The sequence below is a fragment of the Salvia splendens genome, chromosome 1 (genome assembly GCF_004379255.2).
Source record: "Salvia splendens isolate huo1 chromosome 1, SspV2, whole genome shotgun sequence".
NCBI lineage: Eukaryota > Viridiplantae > Streptophyta > Magnoliopsida > Lamiales > Lamiaceae > Salvia > Salvia splendens.
In genome coordinates this window covers 46621258-46639583 of record NC_056032.1, presented here as the reverse complement: position 1 = coordinate 46639583, position 18326 = coordinate 46621258, and the positions used below count along the sequence as shown (strand labels likewise).

The following is an 18326-nucleotide window of genomic DNA, read 5'->3' as shown; positions in this document are numbered from 1 at the left end:
TTAGACACATATCTTATCTACAATTCCATATAGACAAAATTGTTCATTTAAAAGAAAGAAAAAAAAAGAACTTGACCAACAAAACATGACACTAGGTCAGGACTGACTACTAGCAAAATCCCACTTGCGGTTTAATAATTTCTTGTCATAAAACACACTCGCAATTTCATAGGAAAATGAAATAAAGACAACTTTTTTTTTCTGGAAAAGCATGCACTTATTGAAGGTCATGCAAAATTATCAACTTTCACATAAAAATCTGTGTGATTTTGTGTGTATCACAAAAAAAGAGTCTTGAACTTTTGAGTTTAACTAACTCAATCACCATTGCTTCTTTCTATTAAAAATTCAAATTTCAAAACTAATTTTAATTTTATTTTATTTGAATGTATGTAGCAAATTTCTCCTCCTCCGCCCCCGCCATGTGACATATTTTTCGATCTCTGAGCTTTCTCACTCCTCTGATCCTCTGCTTCACACATTATTTATACTCTTATACACGTGTATATTGTTTGCAACTATCTCAAGATTCTATCTTGGTTTATTATTTATGCATACTTCCAATTTTCATGCTATAAAAGTAGTCATGCACAATTATACAATCATCAAGCAAACTTCTGCCTTCTTCCCTTCCATCTTCCCTTTGTAAGGAAACTAGTTGTCTTTTTCTTACATTATAGCCTGCACATGTATACATACAACGTTAAAACATTTGACTTTTGCATTATCAACTTTTGTATTAATGTGTAGGAAGCTACATTTTGAGCAAGAATCAAGAAAATAGCAATGGGGTGCACCAATTCAGTTTACAAAAAAAAGAAGAAGATCGTCCCAGAAATCTCAATTTTTGCCCCAATTTTACGAATCCCAGTTCACTCTGATTTGCAGAGAATTCTTAGAGGATTCGTCCCCAACGATCTTGCTTATAGAATTGCAGCTATCAGAAATCAGATTGCTTTACTTGGGGAGGATACTGGTCTTGTTCTTGATCCAATCTTTTTTAGTACTAGCAATTTTGTGAAATACTAATATTTGAATGATTTGTGCAGGAGGGTCTGCTGTCAGTGAACTAATCAGGGCATTGGAGGAATACTTACCCCTCCTTCTTGGTCTTACAAAGAAAGGTTTTTTATTTTATTTTTGTTTTTGTCTGTATGCTTTTCTGTTTGAATCATGGTTTTGTGGAAGTTTGATGATTTGATGTGTTTGAATAGAATATGGGCTTCAAGAGCTGGTGGAGTTCAGATGGAGAGAATTGGGAGAGGAGAGAGAGGTGAGGATTTCAAGAATGTAAAAAATTGATAAGCATTTTATTTGGTAAAATTCTTGAATTGTTTTGATGATAATGATGGTGAGCAGGAGATTTGTGGGATGAATTCGTGGTTCGAATTGCTGTGTGTTGTGCACATGATGGCAATGCTGACATTGATGGAGGCAAATGAGAAGCTGATTCCTAAAGAAAGTAGTCTGTCTGAGAGGCTTGTGTCTGCAGGTTTGTTTATATCTATGAGTGTTTAGAATTTTCAAGTGTTGAGTAATGAATAATGATTATATGAATGTGATTTGTGTGTTAGATTGTATGAGAGATGCTGTTGATTTGCTGCTCAAGGCAGCCGGATACTTGAACTTCTGCGTTGTTGATGTTCTCCCGCGGCTGCCACATGACTTAAAGTGAGTTCGTTTATCCTACAAATCATCGTTGCTGTATAGTATGATTGCTGTGTTGCTCAGATTCTAGAAATATCCTTGTATGTGTAGAAGCAGGCTGCCTTCGGATATGCAGGACAACGTGCTAGAGGCGATGTCACATCAAGCTTTGGCGCAGGTGGATTTAGTTTCATCACAACTTGAAACATGATCATAATCTTGATGAAGTTGAACTCACATTTTATTGTGTTAGGGAACTGAGCTTCAGCTTGGACTTGCTGTCCACAGCAAAAATGCAACTTTGTCTGTGAAGCGGAGACTAGCCTGCGAACAGCTGAGTTTCTACGCTCAGGTAAAGACGCGTCTCAGTTTGATTAATGATGCTAGACACACTCTTGCAATAGACCTAATGTATAGCCATGTGACGACGACAAAGCGTGTTTTGGTGCAATTTGCTAGGCCCACTGCTGCATATCCGAAAAAAAGGAGAGCAACACGGTGTTGAAGAAGCAACTGTTCTTCCTCAAGTGGAAGCATTTAGAAGCTAAGGTGCTCGAATCCCCGTCCCTTTCTTTAACCAATCACATCGGCTAACACTTTAATTCTGATGCTCACACAGGCTGCAGCTTACTACTATCACAGCCTGATCCTAGACAAGGGCACGGAGCCGTCCTGCCACCTCAGCGCTGTCTGCTGCATTCTAGCCGCGGAGGAACTGCTAGTCGAGAGCAAGAAGGCCTGCCTGACCTTCTGCCTTGCAGAACCAATCACAAGGTGATTGATTCATTTAATTCAATACCAAAAATACGAAAACTAACGACATTATTCTCTTTTCGCGTTCGTTTAGGTGCCCTCCGCCTTGGGGCGCGATGAAGCACTTGCAGAAGAAAATACCAGAAACCGCGGCCAAGAAGGCTCAGATGTACACCTACCTTCTAGACCAAGAGAAGTACTCGACTTTAACCCTCTCTGGCTTCATATTCACGTGGCGAATAAACGTTACTAATGTATATGTTCGTTATGTTACACGCAGAGGCCTCAAGAGTTTGCCAGAGTTTCAGCTGTCACTGAAGCCTGATGAATATGAATTGCCAGAGGCTGATCCGGTTTGGGGCTGTGGAAAGTTTGAGTTTCCCGAACACGAACACGACGCTAAAGAAACGAAATCTTGAAGTTTGTTGGAGGGAAACTGAATTTAAAACTTGTGCAAGAAAATGCAGCTTGTAAGTAAGGTGAGGATTCACACAGCAAAACCTGGAAATTATGTCTTGTTTTCTTGCTTTAATCTTTATGTAACTGTAATTCTTGATTCTGCAACATATGAATATAATGATCTACTTATGTACCATTTTCTCCCACTATTCATCATGAGATTTTTTGAGATATTGCAACGCCTGACCAAATATCAATCTTAAACATGTCAAATTTTAAATTTGGTTTTGGGATATTTTGTTCACTCCTAATAATGATATGCATGGACATAATCTTGTCGCAAAATCTCTAAACACGATCACAAATGGATACCCACCCCGTTTGAGTCTGACCGAACCGCTCCTGAACTTGATTTCCATCGTCGAGGCACCGAACATCCCAACTTAAAACACAACTGTCTTCATTCCTTAAAAATAGAAACTATTTCCATTTAGGTCTGTTCCTTGAAAATATCTAAATCTTTTATTTTAGAAAGTAGACCTCAAAATCCACGATTAGAATAAATTACATTCTTCTCAAACACAATGACTAATAAAGTAAACAGATAATTGCTCATGCAACTCCAAGTAGTGTCATTTTCTATCAAAATAAGCAAATCATCTCTGTCACTACAAACTCTCTCTCACCAGATTCAAACAGTCGCACCCGCGCTTTCACAATGCGGAAAAATTTCTCGCCACTTTGAAATACTTCATGGCCGCAACCGCCGCCGGTAAATGGCCGTCGATCCTCCGCCAAAGATACGAATCCACCGCCACCTCAAATATTAGGCTAATTTCAAAGTCTGAGCTCTCGCTTTATGCATCAGCGGTTCGGAAGGAGAAACAGCCGCGAGAGCTAGCCGTTCACAACGCTGTGGGGAGGAATCCGGCGGCGGAGACGGAAGAAGGATCGTCGAGTTTGAGAAATTATTTTGATCAGTGTCGAGAGTTGATTAGTAGATCGGACGACGGTCCTCCGAGGTGGTTTTCACCTATAGGGTGCCGATCGCGGCTGAAGGATTCTCCTCTTTTGCTCTATTTACCTGGTTAGCTTATTTTATTGGGAATTGTGACTGGTTTTTATTTGAGGTTGGAATTTTCATTGAAGGAAATTACTGAAAAATCGAAATAGTTGTGATTAAATTTGTTCCAGTTTGCAGGAGTAGATGGAGTGGGATTAGGGCTTATGATGGAGCATGAAAGGCTTGGAAAGTGAGTTCTCTACTTTATATTAGAATAGTAGTATCATAAATGAATTCCATATTTGTAATTTGATTGTTTTTTTTGTGTCACTAAAGGATTTTTGATATATGGTGTATGCACATCCCCCTCGCAGACAGAACACCATTGACAGGTTTTTTTGTTTTCTCAAGACTGATGACAACAAACTTCTGATTACATATTTAATGTACTTTTTAGGGCTATGAAATTCATTATAAACAAGTAGCAACGTAAAATATGAAATGCCCCCTTATGGTAACTAAAAGATGGTGTATATCTTTCAGACCTAGTGAGGTTTGTTAAAAGTACTGTTACGGCGGAGCATTCGCGTGCTCCAAATAGACCTATATATCTTGTTGGAGAATCTTTGGGGGCATGCATTGCGCTTGCTGTTGCTGCTGGTAATCCAGAGATTGATCTTGCCTTGATCTTGGCTAATCCAGGTAGTTCTGATATTGGTACAGATCATTGTGAGAAGAGAACCTAGCAATTGAATCTTTTGTCTGGTCAATCTGTTATGTGCAGCCACATCTTTTGGAAAATCCCTGTTGGAACCACTAAGTCTGTTGCCATTGTCCACGATGATGCCCGAGCAGCTCGGTTCCAGCTTGCCTTATTTCGTAGCTTTACTGTTAGGTCGACATTCTTTTAGATGATAAGAACTTTGAAGTGAAGAAAATGACTATGTTTTGTGAGCTATAAGTACTTGTATTCACATGATGTTTTTTCTTAATTAGGAAGCCCTTTAAAGATGGTGACAACAGCAATGAGTAAACGTCTTCCCTTGGATCAAATGATTGAGGTGTTATCTCAGGAAAGTACAGCAATCTCCTCATATCTTTCTGTAAGATCCCTATTTGTAGCATAAACACATAAAAGCAGTGATGAACATGCCTCAGTTTTATTCTACAAATCCATTGCTATCTGTAGCCGGGTGGGTCATTTGCCCAGAGTAGTTGTTCCTTTCTCTTACAGAATAGTGTTTAGCTGATATAACTATTACTTTGCTTTTTCAAATTTGTCAATTTCCTTTCTGAAACACCTGGCGATTTGGAGAAAGTTTCTGTAGAATTATATCTGTCAACTTAGTTCTCACCGACTAAGCTGTGTATTTTCTCATGTACTATTATTTCATAGCTATTCACTGTGGAAATACTTCGCTGGAAGCTTAATTTGCTCAAATCAGCTGCTGCATTTGCCAATTCACAACTTCATGCAGTGAAAGCTCAAACGTTGATACTTGCAAGGTCTGTCAACCTATTCCCATCTCTCTGGATTTGATAGTATCAACTATCAATAGAGTTATAGAGAATTCTAGAATACAGATCCATTATATTGATATATTCTACTTCCCACTCATTAGTTCATCTTCTCGTCAGTATTCATTTTCTTGTTTTCATTCTTCCTCATCAACAACACCCATGTTATATTCAGAGGTTTACTGTTCATCACGCAGCTGATTGTTAATCTGCATTGGACTAGATAAGTTGTTTCCAAGTAGAGAAGAGGCTGATAGACTTCGTCAGGTGTTGCAAAAGTGTCAAGTTCGTGTATTCGCAGGCAGTGGCCATGCCCTCTTCTTGGTACATAAATGCCCCGCTTTATTGTATGAGACAGTTCTGTTACCTGTGAATCATTAGACTATTTAGTGGTTATTTGAACATAGATCTATTACATTATGCTCTCACTTCATGGTACATTTTGCACATGCTGATCTCAGGAGATGCAGGAGCATGGCTTCAGTTTGGTCTCGATTTTAACTGGTGCCAGTTTCTACAGACGTGGAGAACACCACAATTATGTCTCAGATTACTTGCCACCAACCCGTTCTGAATTTCGAAGAATCTACGATTTACATGGGTGAAATTGCATTCACAATATGCACCATCTCAGCTCTCTTATCTATCTCCAGCACATAATTGTATTCGCGTCATCACTGACTGTATCTATTTTTTAATCATATGGACTGAAACTGCCCTCAATCCTGTGGTCCTGTCGACAATGGAAAATGGAGACATTGTTAGAAGTCTGGCTGGAATTCCTTCTGAAGGACCAGTACTATATGTCGGTAATCATATGATGTTTGGCCTTGAAGTCGTGCCACTTTTGGCCCGTTTTTGGATTGAAAGAGACGTTGCCTTACGAGGAATGACACATCCGACTGTGTTCACCAAGTTAAGAGAAGGAAGAATACCACCACCTTTTTCGGCCTTCGATAATATGAGGATCATGGGAGCAGTTCCGGTCTCAGCAACTAATTTCTACAGGCTCCTCTCTTCAAATCCTCATGTTCTACTCTATCCTGGAGGAATGCGCGAGTCCCTTCATCGCAAGGTGATATTAAGTGGCCTGACATATCCTCCGATGTATACTACTATTTTATTATGAAATCTGTCTCAGCTATCATTAAATGTCAGGGTGAGGAATACAAACTATTCTGGCCAGAACAACCTGAGTTTGTTAGGGTGGCAGCTAAATTTGGAGCCAAAATCGTGCCATTTGGTGTTGTCGGAGAAGATGATGTAGGCCATGTAAGCCTGTTTCACTCATTTCTCATTCTTCAACCCGAAAACATGAACAATCTTTAACTTTCTGTCAATCTTTCTATCAGTTACTCTTGGATTACAACGATCTGACGCGCATCCCATACATAAAAAATGCTATAGAAGGGATAACACAGGAGGTGGTGAAGTTGAGGTATGTATCATTGTATCTCTGCATCATGCACTAGTCACTACTTACCTTAAACGAAACACTTATTTATGCACGCGAACGTGTCTGATCACAGGAGGGACGCTGTAGGAGAGGTCTCGAACGAAGATGTTCACCTTCCAGTCATTGCACCCAAAATCCCAGGCCGTTTCTACTTCTTGTTCGGGAAGCCAATAGAAACCGAAGGTCTGTTTCCTGCGCGATAAAACGTGTTTCGATATGAGCATTGAATGGTCGTGCGTGTGTGTGTGTTTGTGTAGGAAGGAAGCAGGAAGTGAAAGGCAGAGAAAAAGCTCAAGAATTGTATTTGGAAGTGAAGAGAGAGGTTGAGGAATGTCTTGCTTATTTGAAGATGAAGAGAGAGAGTGATCCTTATAGCCACATTGTTGCTCGTCCATGGATTTTATTCCGAGGTACCCACATTCGATTTTACCAAAATTGACTCCTAATTATTATATGGTGCGTGACACTTTGTTTTTAATAAACTTTTAGACTTTAACGCTTGATAGAAATATTCGATTATGCATGGATCACATTCACAATATTTCAAATTTGACTTATTATTGAATATTAATGGCTTTGGGATAATTAAATTGACGAGATTAAAAAAATAGAGTAGATTAAGTCAGACTAATTTTATCTGTTTATTCAATTACAAGGTACTCATAGAGAGGTTAAAGTAATTAGATCTATGTTGGAGTAAAATAAATTTTAAGAGAATAACAAAAACAATTTTTATAAAAGAAAACAAATAGGGTGTCTGCGTATGACTTTTTATACACAATTCATCATAATCAGCCACGATTTTCAATCAAACATTACAATTTTTTAAAATAGATGATATCATTTAATTCATTTCTAGTGGCATGTACTTTTTTTTTGGGTATTGTATCATATACCAAAATAATATTGTTTTAGTTAGTTAGTGCCTTCGTCATTTGTGCTATGTTAAGAAGGAAATACTACATTATATTGTACTGCTCCTACATGATAAGTAGTAGTAATACTTAATCTGCATAGTAGTATCACATTTCTTAATCTCTTACATTCAATTACATTATACTTTGCTTTTTTTTTCTAAAAAAAGAAACTGTTCCGTATACCTATAAGTTAACACTAGTGCGCAGCTTTCCAATCGTAGCATGTTGTTTTGCCTTTTCAAAACTATAAAAGCCAAATTATTAATGTGATCTAATTTACCATACCAACCGAAATAAGATGGAAATTACGGATCCATAATTTACAAAACCTAATTAAAATTTTACCATTATACAGATATAGTCTTATAATATTTCATCAATCCATAATTGATAATTGTACCTTTCATTTTACCACAAAAGGCATTATTAGTGTGACAACTTAAATCATAAAACTATGACTTTATTAGTAGGCTGGTAGCAGTCTCAATATGAACCAAAATAAATTACTAAATAATACTCCTACTTACTATACTACTATGAACATAGGATCTGGTCAACAGTTAATTAATAAAAACTAAAATAATGACACTATTTACTTATTTGGAGAAGACGAGGTATGAGATTAACTTGATTGCCACACTTAATTCCCTTCATTATTGTTTATTCATTGTAACAAGTGCATGATTCTTACATATCATCTTCCTACAAAATTTTGAACACGGCCGTTCTACACTTTTTAAAACTGGATTTTAAATAACAAAATTTGCAATTTTACAATTAAAAATCGGCTGCCATATTATCGTGTATTTTGACGGAAATGATACAGATATGGTAATTGTGAAAATTGAAAAATTTGTAGTAGTAATTTAGAATTCCTTTTCTGAAATGTGGAGAAAAGACTAAAATTTGATTACATTACACTGTTTATTTCACTATTTGTCCAACAGTAAAATACTAATAGTGGATTGAATAGTATTGTATCAGATAGAATGTACTAGTATGTATGTAAATCAACGTAAGAAAAGGAGCATATTTCACTGTAACAAGTGACCGCCTCTACACTGTCTCCACTTACATACTTGTATATCTATAAATTATACTCTTACCACAAATTTCATTTATTTTTAATTTAAACACAAATGTATCCAGCTATAAAGTGTGTTATGAGTAGTACTTTTAATATTTAATGAATGGACATTAAATATAATTAACAGTCTAAAATTTCTAAACCAAAGCTAACAGTAAAAGTGTGCATGCAAATGCGATGAGCTCATCACGATTCTGTTAAAACCGCCGGCCGCCGCCATCTAGACGGCGGCTCCACCCCTACCAGTCTACCACCACGTCCTCCTTATCTCAGATCAACGATTCAAAAATAAAGTGAAATCAAATATCTTAACACCATGCACATAAATCTCATTAATATTTCCAATAATCACCCCTAATAATCAGTTGATCTCCAGTTTTTCCCTCACATAACCTTTTGCTCAAACCCTAATTAACCACTCGTCGCGATCCAGTTAAAAAAAATTGAACAACAACAGAATCATCATCATCACAAGCGAAGCGTGAGATCGAGGTTTACGTTTTCGCCGGAATCACCTACCGAGAGCCGATCGGAAACCGATCTACCGCCGCCGAAGATCTCCAGAGGCGCGACGGTGCTCGATCCGTCGTCCAGCGAGTGCTGCAACCAGTGGCCGTACGACGACGGCGAGCTGAGCTCGACGCCGCCGGGCTGATGGACGTGGAGGCGGGAGATCGCATCTCCGGTGGCGAGATTTCGCCTAGTGGCTGCTCTCTCGCGCTTGTGCGCGTTCTGATGGCCGCCTAAGGCCTGAGAAGTGCAAAATTTGCGGTTGCAGTAGAGGCAGGAGAACAATCGCGAAGTGGAGCACGAATTTAGTTTTTTTGAGGAATGAGCGGTGAGGTTGAAGAAATCGTAGGTACTAGGGTCCGCCATTGTTGCGGGTCGGAGGTTTTAGAGAGAGAGAGAGAAATTTAGTTATTTTTAGTGTTTGTGCGAAGAAGAGAGAGAGTGCAGAAGTAGTGGGAATGAACGTAAAGCTGCTGTAGGCTTTTTATATATGCGATTGAGTTTAAGTTTGTTACTACTACTTGTTTTGTCTCTTTCCCCACCATGTTGTTTTTACCTTCGTTTCTCAAATTACTTATTCTATTCATTTCATAAATACAGTATGGACTTCGTATATAGTAAATTAGTCTACGATTTACTGCTTTTTCCTATGTATATATGTCCTCTTACTGTAATTATATTCAAAAATTATATAGTGAAATCTCTTGTCTTTCACGTTGTTTAGGCGTAAATATATATGTTATCGAACAAGATAAATAATTCTTCTATTTTCCTTTTATATTATGATTAGTTATGTTATCATTTCCAACAGCCCAGTCCATGCATTGGAGTAAAAATTTCATGATCACTCCATATCATGATGGCATAATGACTTGGCGTGCCTCACCATTAATTTCTTGACAAATGGAACTAAAAAGGCCCACATGCCACATCAGTTGGATATAAATTTAGCAAATTGATGACACAAAATAGACACATCCATTTAATAATTTTATGGAAAGTGGCATAATATTAAATTTGGAAATTACCACATAATTAATTGGATTGCCATATACTATTACAGTATATATACGTATATTAATATCATAATTAATACGATAAAATTATACACATAAAAAAGTAATCATATTGCATTATTTTTCATTTTTCAAGTCAAGGATAAAAAATATACTATAACAATTCTTGAATAGTGTATATTTTAGATTCTATGGATAAGACTTCTTTTTTCTTGTTTTATATTTATATATATACAAAAAATTTACCTATAAATTTATGACCTATAACTTATTTTTTTAGCATAATAAATTATAAATTTTATTATTTTTTACCGTGTATAATATTATTATACACAGAGTAATGGAACACCAATTACATAATAATATTATTATACTATAATTCCCATATTATTATAAATGCAATATGATTAATTTTTTATGTGTTTATTTGTATTATTATTCTCAAAATAATGGCACGCCAATACATAATAAATGCATTATGATTACTTTTTTATATGTACGTATAATATTATCATATAATGAGGTCAAATACATTTACTCCTTGTACTCCGTTGTCCATATATGGCAATCCAATTAATTTTATGGTAACTTCTAAATTTAATTATGCCACTTTACATAAAATGATTAAATGGATGTGTCTATTTTGTGCTATTAATTTGCTAAATTTATATCTATTTGATGTGGCATATGGGTCCATTTGTCAAGAAATTAATGGTGAGGTACACCAAGTCATTATGCCACCATAGTATGGAATGACCATGGAATTTTTACTCCATGCATTGATGTTTATATTTTTGAAATTAATTTCATTTTATACAATTAATGAAATTTCTAATGATAGACGGAGGGAGTAATTAAGAGTAGAAATATGCGCCCGCACGGGCTTAACTCAGTTGGTTCCTGGGTGGTAGATTGTCCCTAAGCAGACAGGATCGAATGCTGGCAGCCGCAGTGTGGGAGTTTCACCACTGTGGTGGCTCCTTGTGTGCTGGTTACCAGTGTAAGTTCCTCCCACCTAATGGGCCGCTGAGGTACCGTGTTTGAACCCCTCCATAGCGATGTCGGGCCGGGTTATGGGGGCGCCTGGGGTGAGCGAATCACCTTTTTGTCCCTAAGAGTAGAAATATGTGAATCAATGAAATATTTTCCATAGAAAACAATAAGGTGAGTAAGTTTTTGGTTGCATTAGAAAAAGGAGACATAAAAACCAGAATTGTACCCAAAATCTCTCATTATCCTCAACTGACAACCAATTCTTTTATCCATCTCGAAATGAGTAAGTCTCTATACAACAAGTAGCATGAGAATTGTCTTACTTTTAATAAGAATAATTCCACTATTCCCATTGCATATTTTTGTTTCTCCTAACATAGAAATGAGACCTTGTACCTTTTGTGATTGCTTCACTTTGAACTCACTTGTCACATATTAACACTTCTTCAACATGAATTTACACAAATATTGCATCAACATTGATTATTGATTTTAGAATGGCCTAGCTGATGGAATCCTCCAATTTTGAATAATATTCAATCTTTATTTCAGCCAATATGTTGGGACTTAGTTATTTTTATTTGATAAAATTATCGTTTGAATCACAACTTTCCATTGAAATTTTTGTCAATTCCATAGCTTTTCAATTTTTCACAATAGTCCTATAAATTGACAAAAAGACGTCTTATTTTCTAAAATAAAATTATTTTGTTGTCCAATCATGATTGATTTTGTCATACTATTTTCGATTTTGTCAATGAGAATCATCCTTTCATTTTCTTGCAACTAATACTGCCTCTCCACGAAAAAAAGTTATAGTACTATTATTTTTTTTTCATTTTTGATTATCTACCAAAATTAGCTTCTAATTATCTATAGTAATATTTTATTTAATTTTTCCATCTCTATCTACATTAAAGCTCATGAGTCATGACAACTATTATGAAGACTAATTTTTTTTTGACAGGTAACAAAAACAATATCTCAAATTGAATCATAGGTGCATGGGTGGTACAATATAGCAAAGCTTTCATGAAAATAAAAGGGGCCTATATACAAACAACACAAGCATACTGAAATTGACAAGACATTGTCAGTATGGGCTTCATATATTTGTACAAATATATGAATGAATATATATTGTTTGTGATGTGAGGAGACGTGTACGATGAGAATTTTGATACACAAAGGAAAGAGGTGATTGTCCAATCCGATGGAAATAAAATTTGTCATCATTTTTTGCATTTCAACCAAAACTAACCCTATATTTGATGACTCAGACTCAGCCTTTATAGCCGAGGTAAGGTCACCTATTCACACACCCAATACCGTCATTTAATCACTTATACTTTTGGGATAAGTATTAATATTATTGAGGGTTGCTCCAAAATGATCTACGCAAAGTGATTTGTGTTTGGAATATCATTTTGTTCGTTGTAAATTCTTCATTTATTCTGATTTTATAATTAAATTCAACCAAGATTTTAACCCCAACATACATACATTGCTGACTTATTTACATCACAAATGTTAAGCAAAACGATGTCATATTCTTTGCAGTAAAATGGCATTGTATAACATTTAATCAAATAATATAATTTGTTGAACTAAAGATTACAAAAAAGAGAGAACGAAATGGAGGGAAGAAAATGAGACACATAAATGAGATGGAAGATAATACAACAAATGAAATTAGAAGTCATTTCGTTGCCAATAAATAAATCACCAAACCATGTTACTGTCGAAACCAAGATAAGTTGCAATATAAGAACAAGTCAATGATTTAATAATTTATTTATGAAACTTACATGCAAAATCAGAATTGAAAAAAATTAACAAAAGTTTAGGAATTTATAAAAGCAAATACCTCTTCTTTCTGTTGTTGAAAAAACTATTTCTACGAGGGGCAAACTGGTCAAAACAGTGAAGAGGTGTATAGTGCGGTGAATATATTTGTGTGTGTGTGTGTGTGACAGCAAATGGTAATGTTGCCATGTCGGCTCCTCTTTTGCCGCAGTGGTTGTTATGTCAGACTACGCCAGACCCATCTCTCTCTTTCTCTCTCTCTCTCTCACTCACACACACACACAGCACTACAGTCTACAGCAGAGTGAGGAAGCTGCAGCTCTGCAAGCATAAGCCAATTATCAAAAAGACTTGCTTAAAATGATATATGTTCCAACTGAGGTGTCAAGAAATGAAGCTCCAATTATTAAGGCACAAACAAGGAAATTTTATGATAAAACCACACGATGACAAAAAAAAAATGTGCTTATAAGTCACACCAAAATTTCTACCTCATAGTATCACACAAGTGCACAACAAGAGCGATTGGAGAAAATGAGAACAAAATATAAAGAGAGGAACGTCTTTTTTTTGTCTATGAACTTTATCAAACTATCATTTTAGGTCAGTGAACTTTGAAAATATCATTTGAGGTCCGTCAACTATGAGTTCATATCAATCGAAGTACTTTTTTACTATTTCCATGTTTTTTCGAACGAAAATACCCTTTAAAGGATACATACTCCTACAAATGATACAATCCACCATACTAAAAAAACATTATAAAGAAGTCTACTAACCAAACTCAAACAAAAGGGCAAAATTGTGATGCATCTCCCAAAATATAGTAAGAAGAATTGACTGAGATTAACTAAGTAAATACAAATAAATGCAAAAACACAGACATTTATAAAGATTTACCCAGCAAGACACTGGCAGAATGATATTAGATGCAGGTTTCCACAGCTGAAGAATGCAGATTTTACATCAACCTGAGGCGAAAGCAGTCAGTTGCCACCTGCATTCACTGAAGATGTGATATATACAATCAGAACTTGTGCATCTTTACAAGAAAGTGGGTTCATTGTTTGATACCACCATTATCTCATCAAATTTTACTTGTAAATGGAAAATAGCTACCAACAGTTTTTACTTGCCTCTTATCTGTCCAGAATTTGGTGACTTCAAATGTAATAGGGAGATCGGTGTGAGGGGAGGAGAAGCAACTCTCTGACCACTAGAAGGTATGGAGAAACTTCGAGACACTGTCAGCTGCGGGAGAGGAAGTGGAGACCCTTCCCTCGGTCGTCTAAAGGGATTCCTATTCGTTGGGGATACTTCCTGTTTTCTATTGACTAGGGGAGCGGAGTGTCCAAGAGCCCCTATTGATTGAAATGGTTTAGAACCGAACGTATCAGGAGGCCTAGGGAGTTCGTGTAGCTCAGTTATTTTAGGTGAAGTTTCTAGGGCGGGTGAGGCATTGTGAGTCACATTTACGAGTAAGGGAGATTGAGAACCAGATGGACGGGACAGCAATCCAGAAAATGATTGAGGCATGTCATTGGAGCTAATGGGCATGTTGAAAGAAGGTTTGCTTGTTATTGGACCAGAGAAAGCTTGTCTTGTATGTTTTTTAGCATCTAATCCTGTCTGTGAATCAACCTGTGGGATAGCAGATCCCTCAGCCAGAGGCGGCAGCGGAAGAGAGTGCTTATAGATGCTGCTTTCTTCAGCAACTGTTTGAGGCTTGCGTGCAGAAAACTGGTCATCGGTGAATTTTTTTGGCCTCCCCATATCCAATGGCGATGAGTGCCACAAGTTTTTGGAACTCCCAGCAGGTAGTTTGGGGCTAGATAGCGGTATGGAAGTACTTGTCGTTGGAACTTTTGCATCAGCTGGAGTGGGCAGCGCGTAGGTAGTAGTAGTAAGCTCCGGGAGAGCATGCCTGATCTCTCTAAGTCTCTCAGCAGCATCAAACTTCTCTGGATAGAGCGGAGCAGAATGGCTGCCTGCTCGAGGCCGTTGGCTTAGGCTAGGTAATTGATCCCATTGGTTTCTACTGCCGCCTCTCTGCAACTCAACATCCTTTACCTGAGATGTTTGTGCACTCGGAGCATCTAACTTATTTAACTGCATAGTCCATGAGTAGAACAAGTTAACTTCTGTGGAACTGAGAAAGAGCCTGATGCATTGCGTAAACGAATAAACGATAGTATAATGTGGAAAATTGTGCGCGCAAGCCATACATAGAATTAGGACAGGTAAGACTGAAACATTTCTCTAGATGATGATCCAACTGCAGAGAAAAGAAGAAAAAAAAACGGACACTTCGCGCAGAATCTGAATGGGAGGTCTCAGATGCAAGTGTGGAAAAAGCAAGATACTAGACGAAGATAAAGCTATGATCTTTAGAATCCCTATTTCAACTACAGACGTGTTGTGAAGATACAATATAAAATTCGTAGTTTGAGTAGAAAAAACAAGCAAACAGAACTCACCTCCATTGAGTTCCTCAATGTGTAGGCACTACCTAGTTCCTGTTCATTTGGTCTGTAGTCAAAACTTAACTCTCCATAGTCATTACTCTCAGAACCGTTGTCTCCATCGTCTTTTTCCCCATCATTTAATTCAGATAGCTCGTAGTCAATATGTTGCTTTTCTGCAACATTTTTAATATATGGTTCAACTGCTTCGAGAGACTGAAGTCCTTTCCGAAAAAAGTTCAACTGCTTTGAGAAAATAAGTGCAAAATCATGAAAACTTGAATGATATATAGTCGTATAATTTATTAATTTGAATAATAGAGTCGAAAAGAAACCTGTGCAGCATGGTGACGAGCTGCTTGGGTAAACAAGCTCCTGCTCTGCCCTTGCTTCAATGATTCCACACGGAAAGCGCAGAGCTTGGCAGCATCATCATATTCGTCACGAACAACTTTCAATTGTTGCAAGCTAAATGTCTCCCCTTTTCCATGTCTCGACTTACCCTTTTCCTTATTTTGTTCTACCATGTATTCAAAGATCTCCCTAAAAATTAGAATGCAAATCATGCAATCAATAAAAAGGGTAACAACAATAAAAGAATACTTTGGTTCAAAAAAAGAAAAATAGGCACACCTTTTCTCATCACATTGCAACTTCATCTCCTGCACCAGTGAAAAAAATATCATACAGTGCACCTTATATAATTCACAAAGTAATCCACCCCAGCAACTCATTAAAATAGACTACACAATTTGAGGTTGAGATACAGATTTCTCTCAAAATAACCAATAGGCAATTACTTAGTAGTCGAACCTCCACTTTCCGTAGCTCGCTAAGGAGACACTCCGATGGGTTTGTAATTGTCATGATAATTTGGGACCGCTGGAAAGTAAAAGGAAGTTGGTATAAATTTTGTAATAGAGTATATGTTAAAACTAATAGTAGTCCGATTATAATTACTCACGTAGCTATCAACCAGTTTCTGAAGTTCAAGCTGTACTTTTCCAAGCATAGATAATGCTCCTCCTATACAGCCACATAAAAACATTTAGCATTAAAAACAAACCATTCCAATTACATGCAGACCAACAGGAGATACATGTTAAATTTTGCAAAAATGATCTTAAAAAATGAAAGTAAAATTTTTTTAAAAAATACTGCAACAATGCATGCTACCAGTAACCAAACAAGTACATATAGCAGGAGAGCTGACTGACTACTTACTACTTTCTCCTCCATCATGCATAGTAGTTTTTTCTAGTAGAGAATTTGCCATCTCCAGCAACGACTCTGAAAACTCTGAAAGAATAACAAGAAGTTGTAAATATTAAATTGTACGTATAGCAATCAGACCAATCAAGTTAAAATCATTGAGAATTATCTCAAACTTCACTTCATTGCTTCTCTAAACTGATATTGCTAGCATTAGAATTTAGAAACCCATAGATCAAAGCAACATGGTATGTTTCCACCAAAATCAAATCAATAAAGAGAACACTTTCTAGCAAAGAAGACTGGTATTAGCTTGGCAAAACAGAATCAAATCCTATCCTCTGTAATCATGTCACTTCTAGAAATGTAACATCAACCATTTTAACAAACTAAACGAGTACCATAAGCACTATTTGATGTAGCTGCAGCGGCCAAAAGTAAACTATCGTAGCATGATCTCATGTCTTTCATATCCTGCAAACAAAAGCATCCGATAACACATGTCATAGACCAAATAACGAATGAAATCAGGGAATATACAAACAAGTTACTGAAAATTATACAAAAAAAACAACCAAAATTAGCAGCAGAGATAACGATAACAATAACACTATGCACGCCATCTAAACACCGAGGAATATAAAAAACATCAACAAGAAATCAATTGTTGATGACAATCCGTAATCCAACCAGACATAAACTAGGCCTAAAGATCTCCACAAATATATATAATATATCTAAACTGTGTGCCAAAATTAGAACTGTGGAACACAAATAGACGTCAGAATTCACCTCTAACAATTCACATAAAACTGCTCTTTGAGCTGAGCTTTCAGCATTGGCATATTCAATTGCGATGAAAACGAGAAACCACAACAATAGATTAAATTAAAAACTAAAAAAAAAGATCCACCTCTGCTGCTTGCGTTAATCCATTCACAGGCAGCGAAAAATTGTGATCCCATTTTCCGTTCGGGTCGGTCTTCTTCTGCCCGATAATCCGCATCCTTAGCAACGACGATTTCATCTCAAAATTAGCTCCAAAATCCCTGCCCTCCTAGAAATTGGGGAAATACAATTGACTCGGAAAATCAACACGCACAAGTCTATTTATTCTCAGAATTGAAGCAAAGATGAGAAAGCAGTTGGAAAAAAGTGTGGGAAAGAAGAATTGAGAGAGAAAGAAACAGTAGAACAGAAAATTCTAACGTTGTGAGCCGAAATTGGAAAGCAACTCTACTGTTCTTAGAGCCTCTCCAATAGCAATAGGTCAGCCATAGCCTAGCCACAAACTCCTTCTGTCACATCATCAGTCAGGACAAGTACCTGGACAAGCAATAGGCTAGTCACAATAAACAAAATTATAAAAAACAAATAATAAACACTCACACAAAATACGGAATTAAATTTACGACACAAATACGGAAAAAATCAATAAAAATATTTAATTTAAAAAAAATACATTAATTAAAAAAATTACATAATTAAAAAAAAGGTAGATTAAAAAAAATACATAATTAAAAAAAGCTAACGTCGTGCAGTCCTCC

The 18326-nt window shown here is 36.6% G+C and overlaps 3 protein-coding genes and 1 pseudogene across 6 annotated transcripts; 2 read left to right on the top strand and 2 right to left on the bottom strand.

The window, feature by feature from the left end:
- The first annotated feature begins 615 nt into the window (after positions 1-615).
- LOC121804604 lies at positions 616-2992 on the top strand. The gene is made up of 11 exons (XM_042204213.1): positions 616-976; positions 1050-1124; positions 1215-1273; positions 1360-1492; positions 1575-1671; positions 1759-1825; positions 1901-1999; positions 2107-2196; positions 2267-2421; positions 2495-2596; positions 2681-2992. Exons 1-11 carry the CDS (start codon positions 787-789, stop codon positions 2817-2819), a joined length of 1206 nt encoding a protein of 401 aa, XP_042060147.1. The 5' UTR covers positions 616-786; the 3' UTR covers positions 2820-2992.
- Positions 2993-3435: 443 nt separating this feature from the next.
- On the top strand, positions 3436-7341 carry LOC121756622 (annotated as a pseudogene).
- A 1907-nt stretch (positions 7342-9248) lies between these two features.
- Positions 9249-9656, bottom strand: LOC121792763 (protein LATE FLOWERING-like). The gene has a single exon (XM_042190847.1). The coding sequence runs from the start codon at positions 9654-9656 to the stop codon at positions 9249-9251; it is 408 nt and encodes a 135-aa protein (XP_042046781.1).
- A 3378-nt stretch (positions 9657-13034) lies between these two features.
- LOC121756586 (uncharacterized protein At2g33490-like) lies at positions 13035-17994 on the bottom strand. 4 transcript variants are annotated; one of them, XR_006040985.1, is made up of 11 exons: positions 17693-17994; positions 17181-17253; positions 16792-16866; positions 16532-16593; positions 16381-16449; positions 16201-16229; positions 15903-16110; positions 15583-15810; positions 14242-15214; positions 14006-14111; positions 13035-13426 (listed from the first exon to the last, which is right to left on the bottom strand). XR_006040985.1 is itself a non-coding variant. In XM_042152160.1 (10 exons), the coding sequence occupies exons 1-10, from the start codon at positions 17804-17806 to the stop codon at positions 14092-14094; spliced, it is 1851 nt and encodes a 616-aa protein (XP_042008094.1). In that variant the 5' UTR covers positions 17807-17994; the 3' UTR covers positions 13758-14091. The 4 variants fall into 4 exon arrangements, 2 of the variants coding, with proteins under 2 accessions (XP_042008094.1, XP_042008095.1); XR_006040999.1 differs by having other exon boundaries at positions 14006-14102; XM_042152160.1 differs by lacking the exon at positions 13035-13426 and having other exon boundaries at positions 13758-14111.
- Positions 17995-18326: the final 332 nt, after the last annotated feature.

Excerpts from the sequence above, each read along its gene's own strand:
- LOC121804604 (XM_042204213.1), top strand. The coding sequence starts at position 787 with ATGGGGTGCACCAATTCAGTTTACAAAAAAAAGAAGAAGATCGTCCCA. Across the intron at positions 977-1,049 it reads TTTACTTGGGGAGGATACTG|GAGGGTCTGCTGTCAGTGAA; the intron begins GTCTTGTTCTTG and ends TGATTTGTGCAG. Across the intron at positions 1,672-1,758 it reads CGGCTGCCACATGACTTAAA|AAGCAGGCTGCCTTCGGATA; the intron begins GTGAGTTCGTTT and ends TTGTATGTGTAG.
- LOC121792763 (XM_042190847.1), bottom strand. The coding sequence starts at position 9,656 with ATGGCGGACCCTAGTACCTACGATTTCTTCAACCTCACCGCTCATTCC.
- LOC121756586 (XM_042152160.1), bottom strand. The coding sequence starts at position 17,806 with ATGAAATCGTCGTTGCTAAGGATGCGGATTATCGGGCAGAAGAAGACC. Across the intron at positions 16,594-16,791 it reads GCATGATGGAGGAGAAAGTA|GAGGAGCATTATCTATGCTT; the intron begins GTAAGTAGTCAG and ends GTGGCTGTATAG. Across the intron at positions 16,450-16,531 it reads AGAAACTGGTTGATAGCTAC|CGGTCCCAAATTATCATGAC; the intron begins GTGAGTAATTAT and ends TTTACTTTCCAG.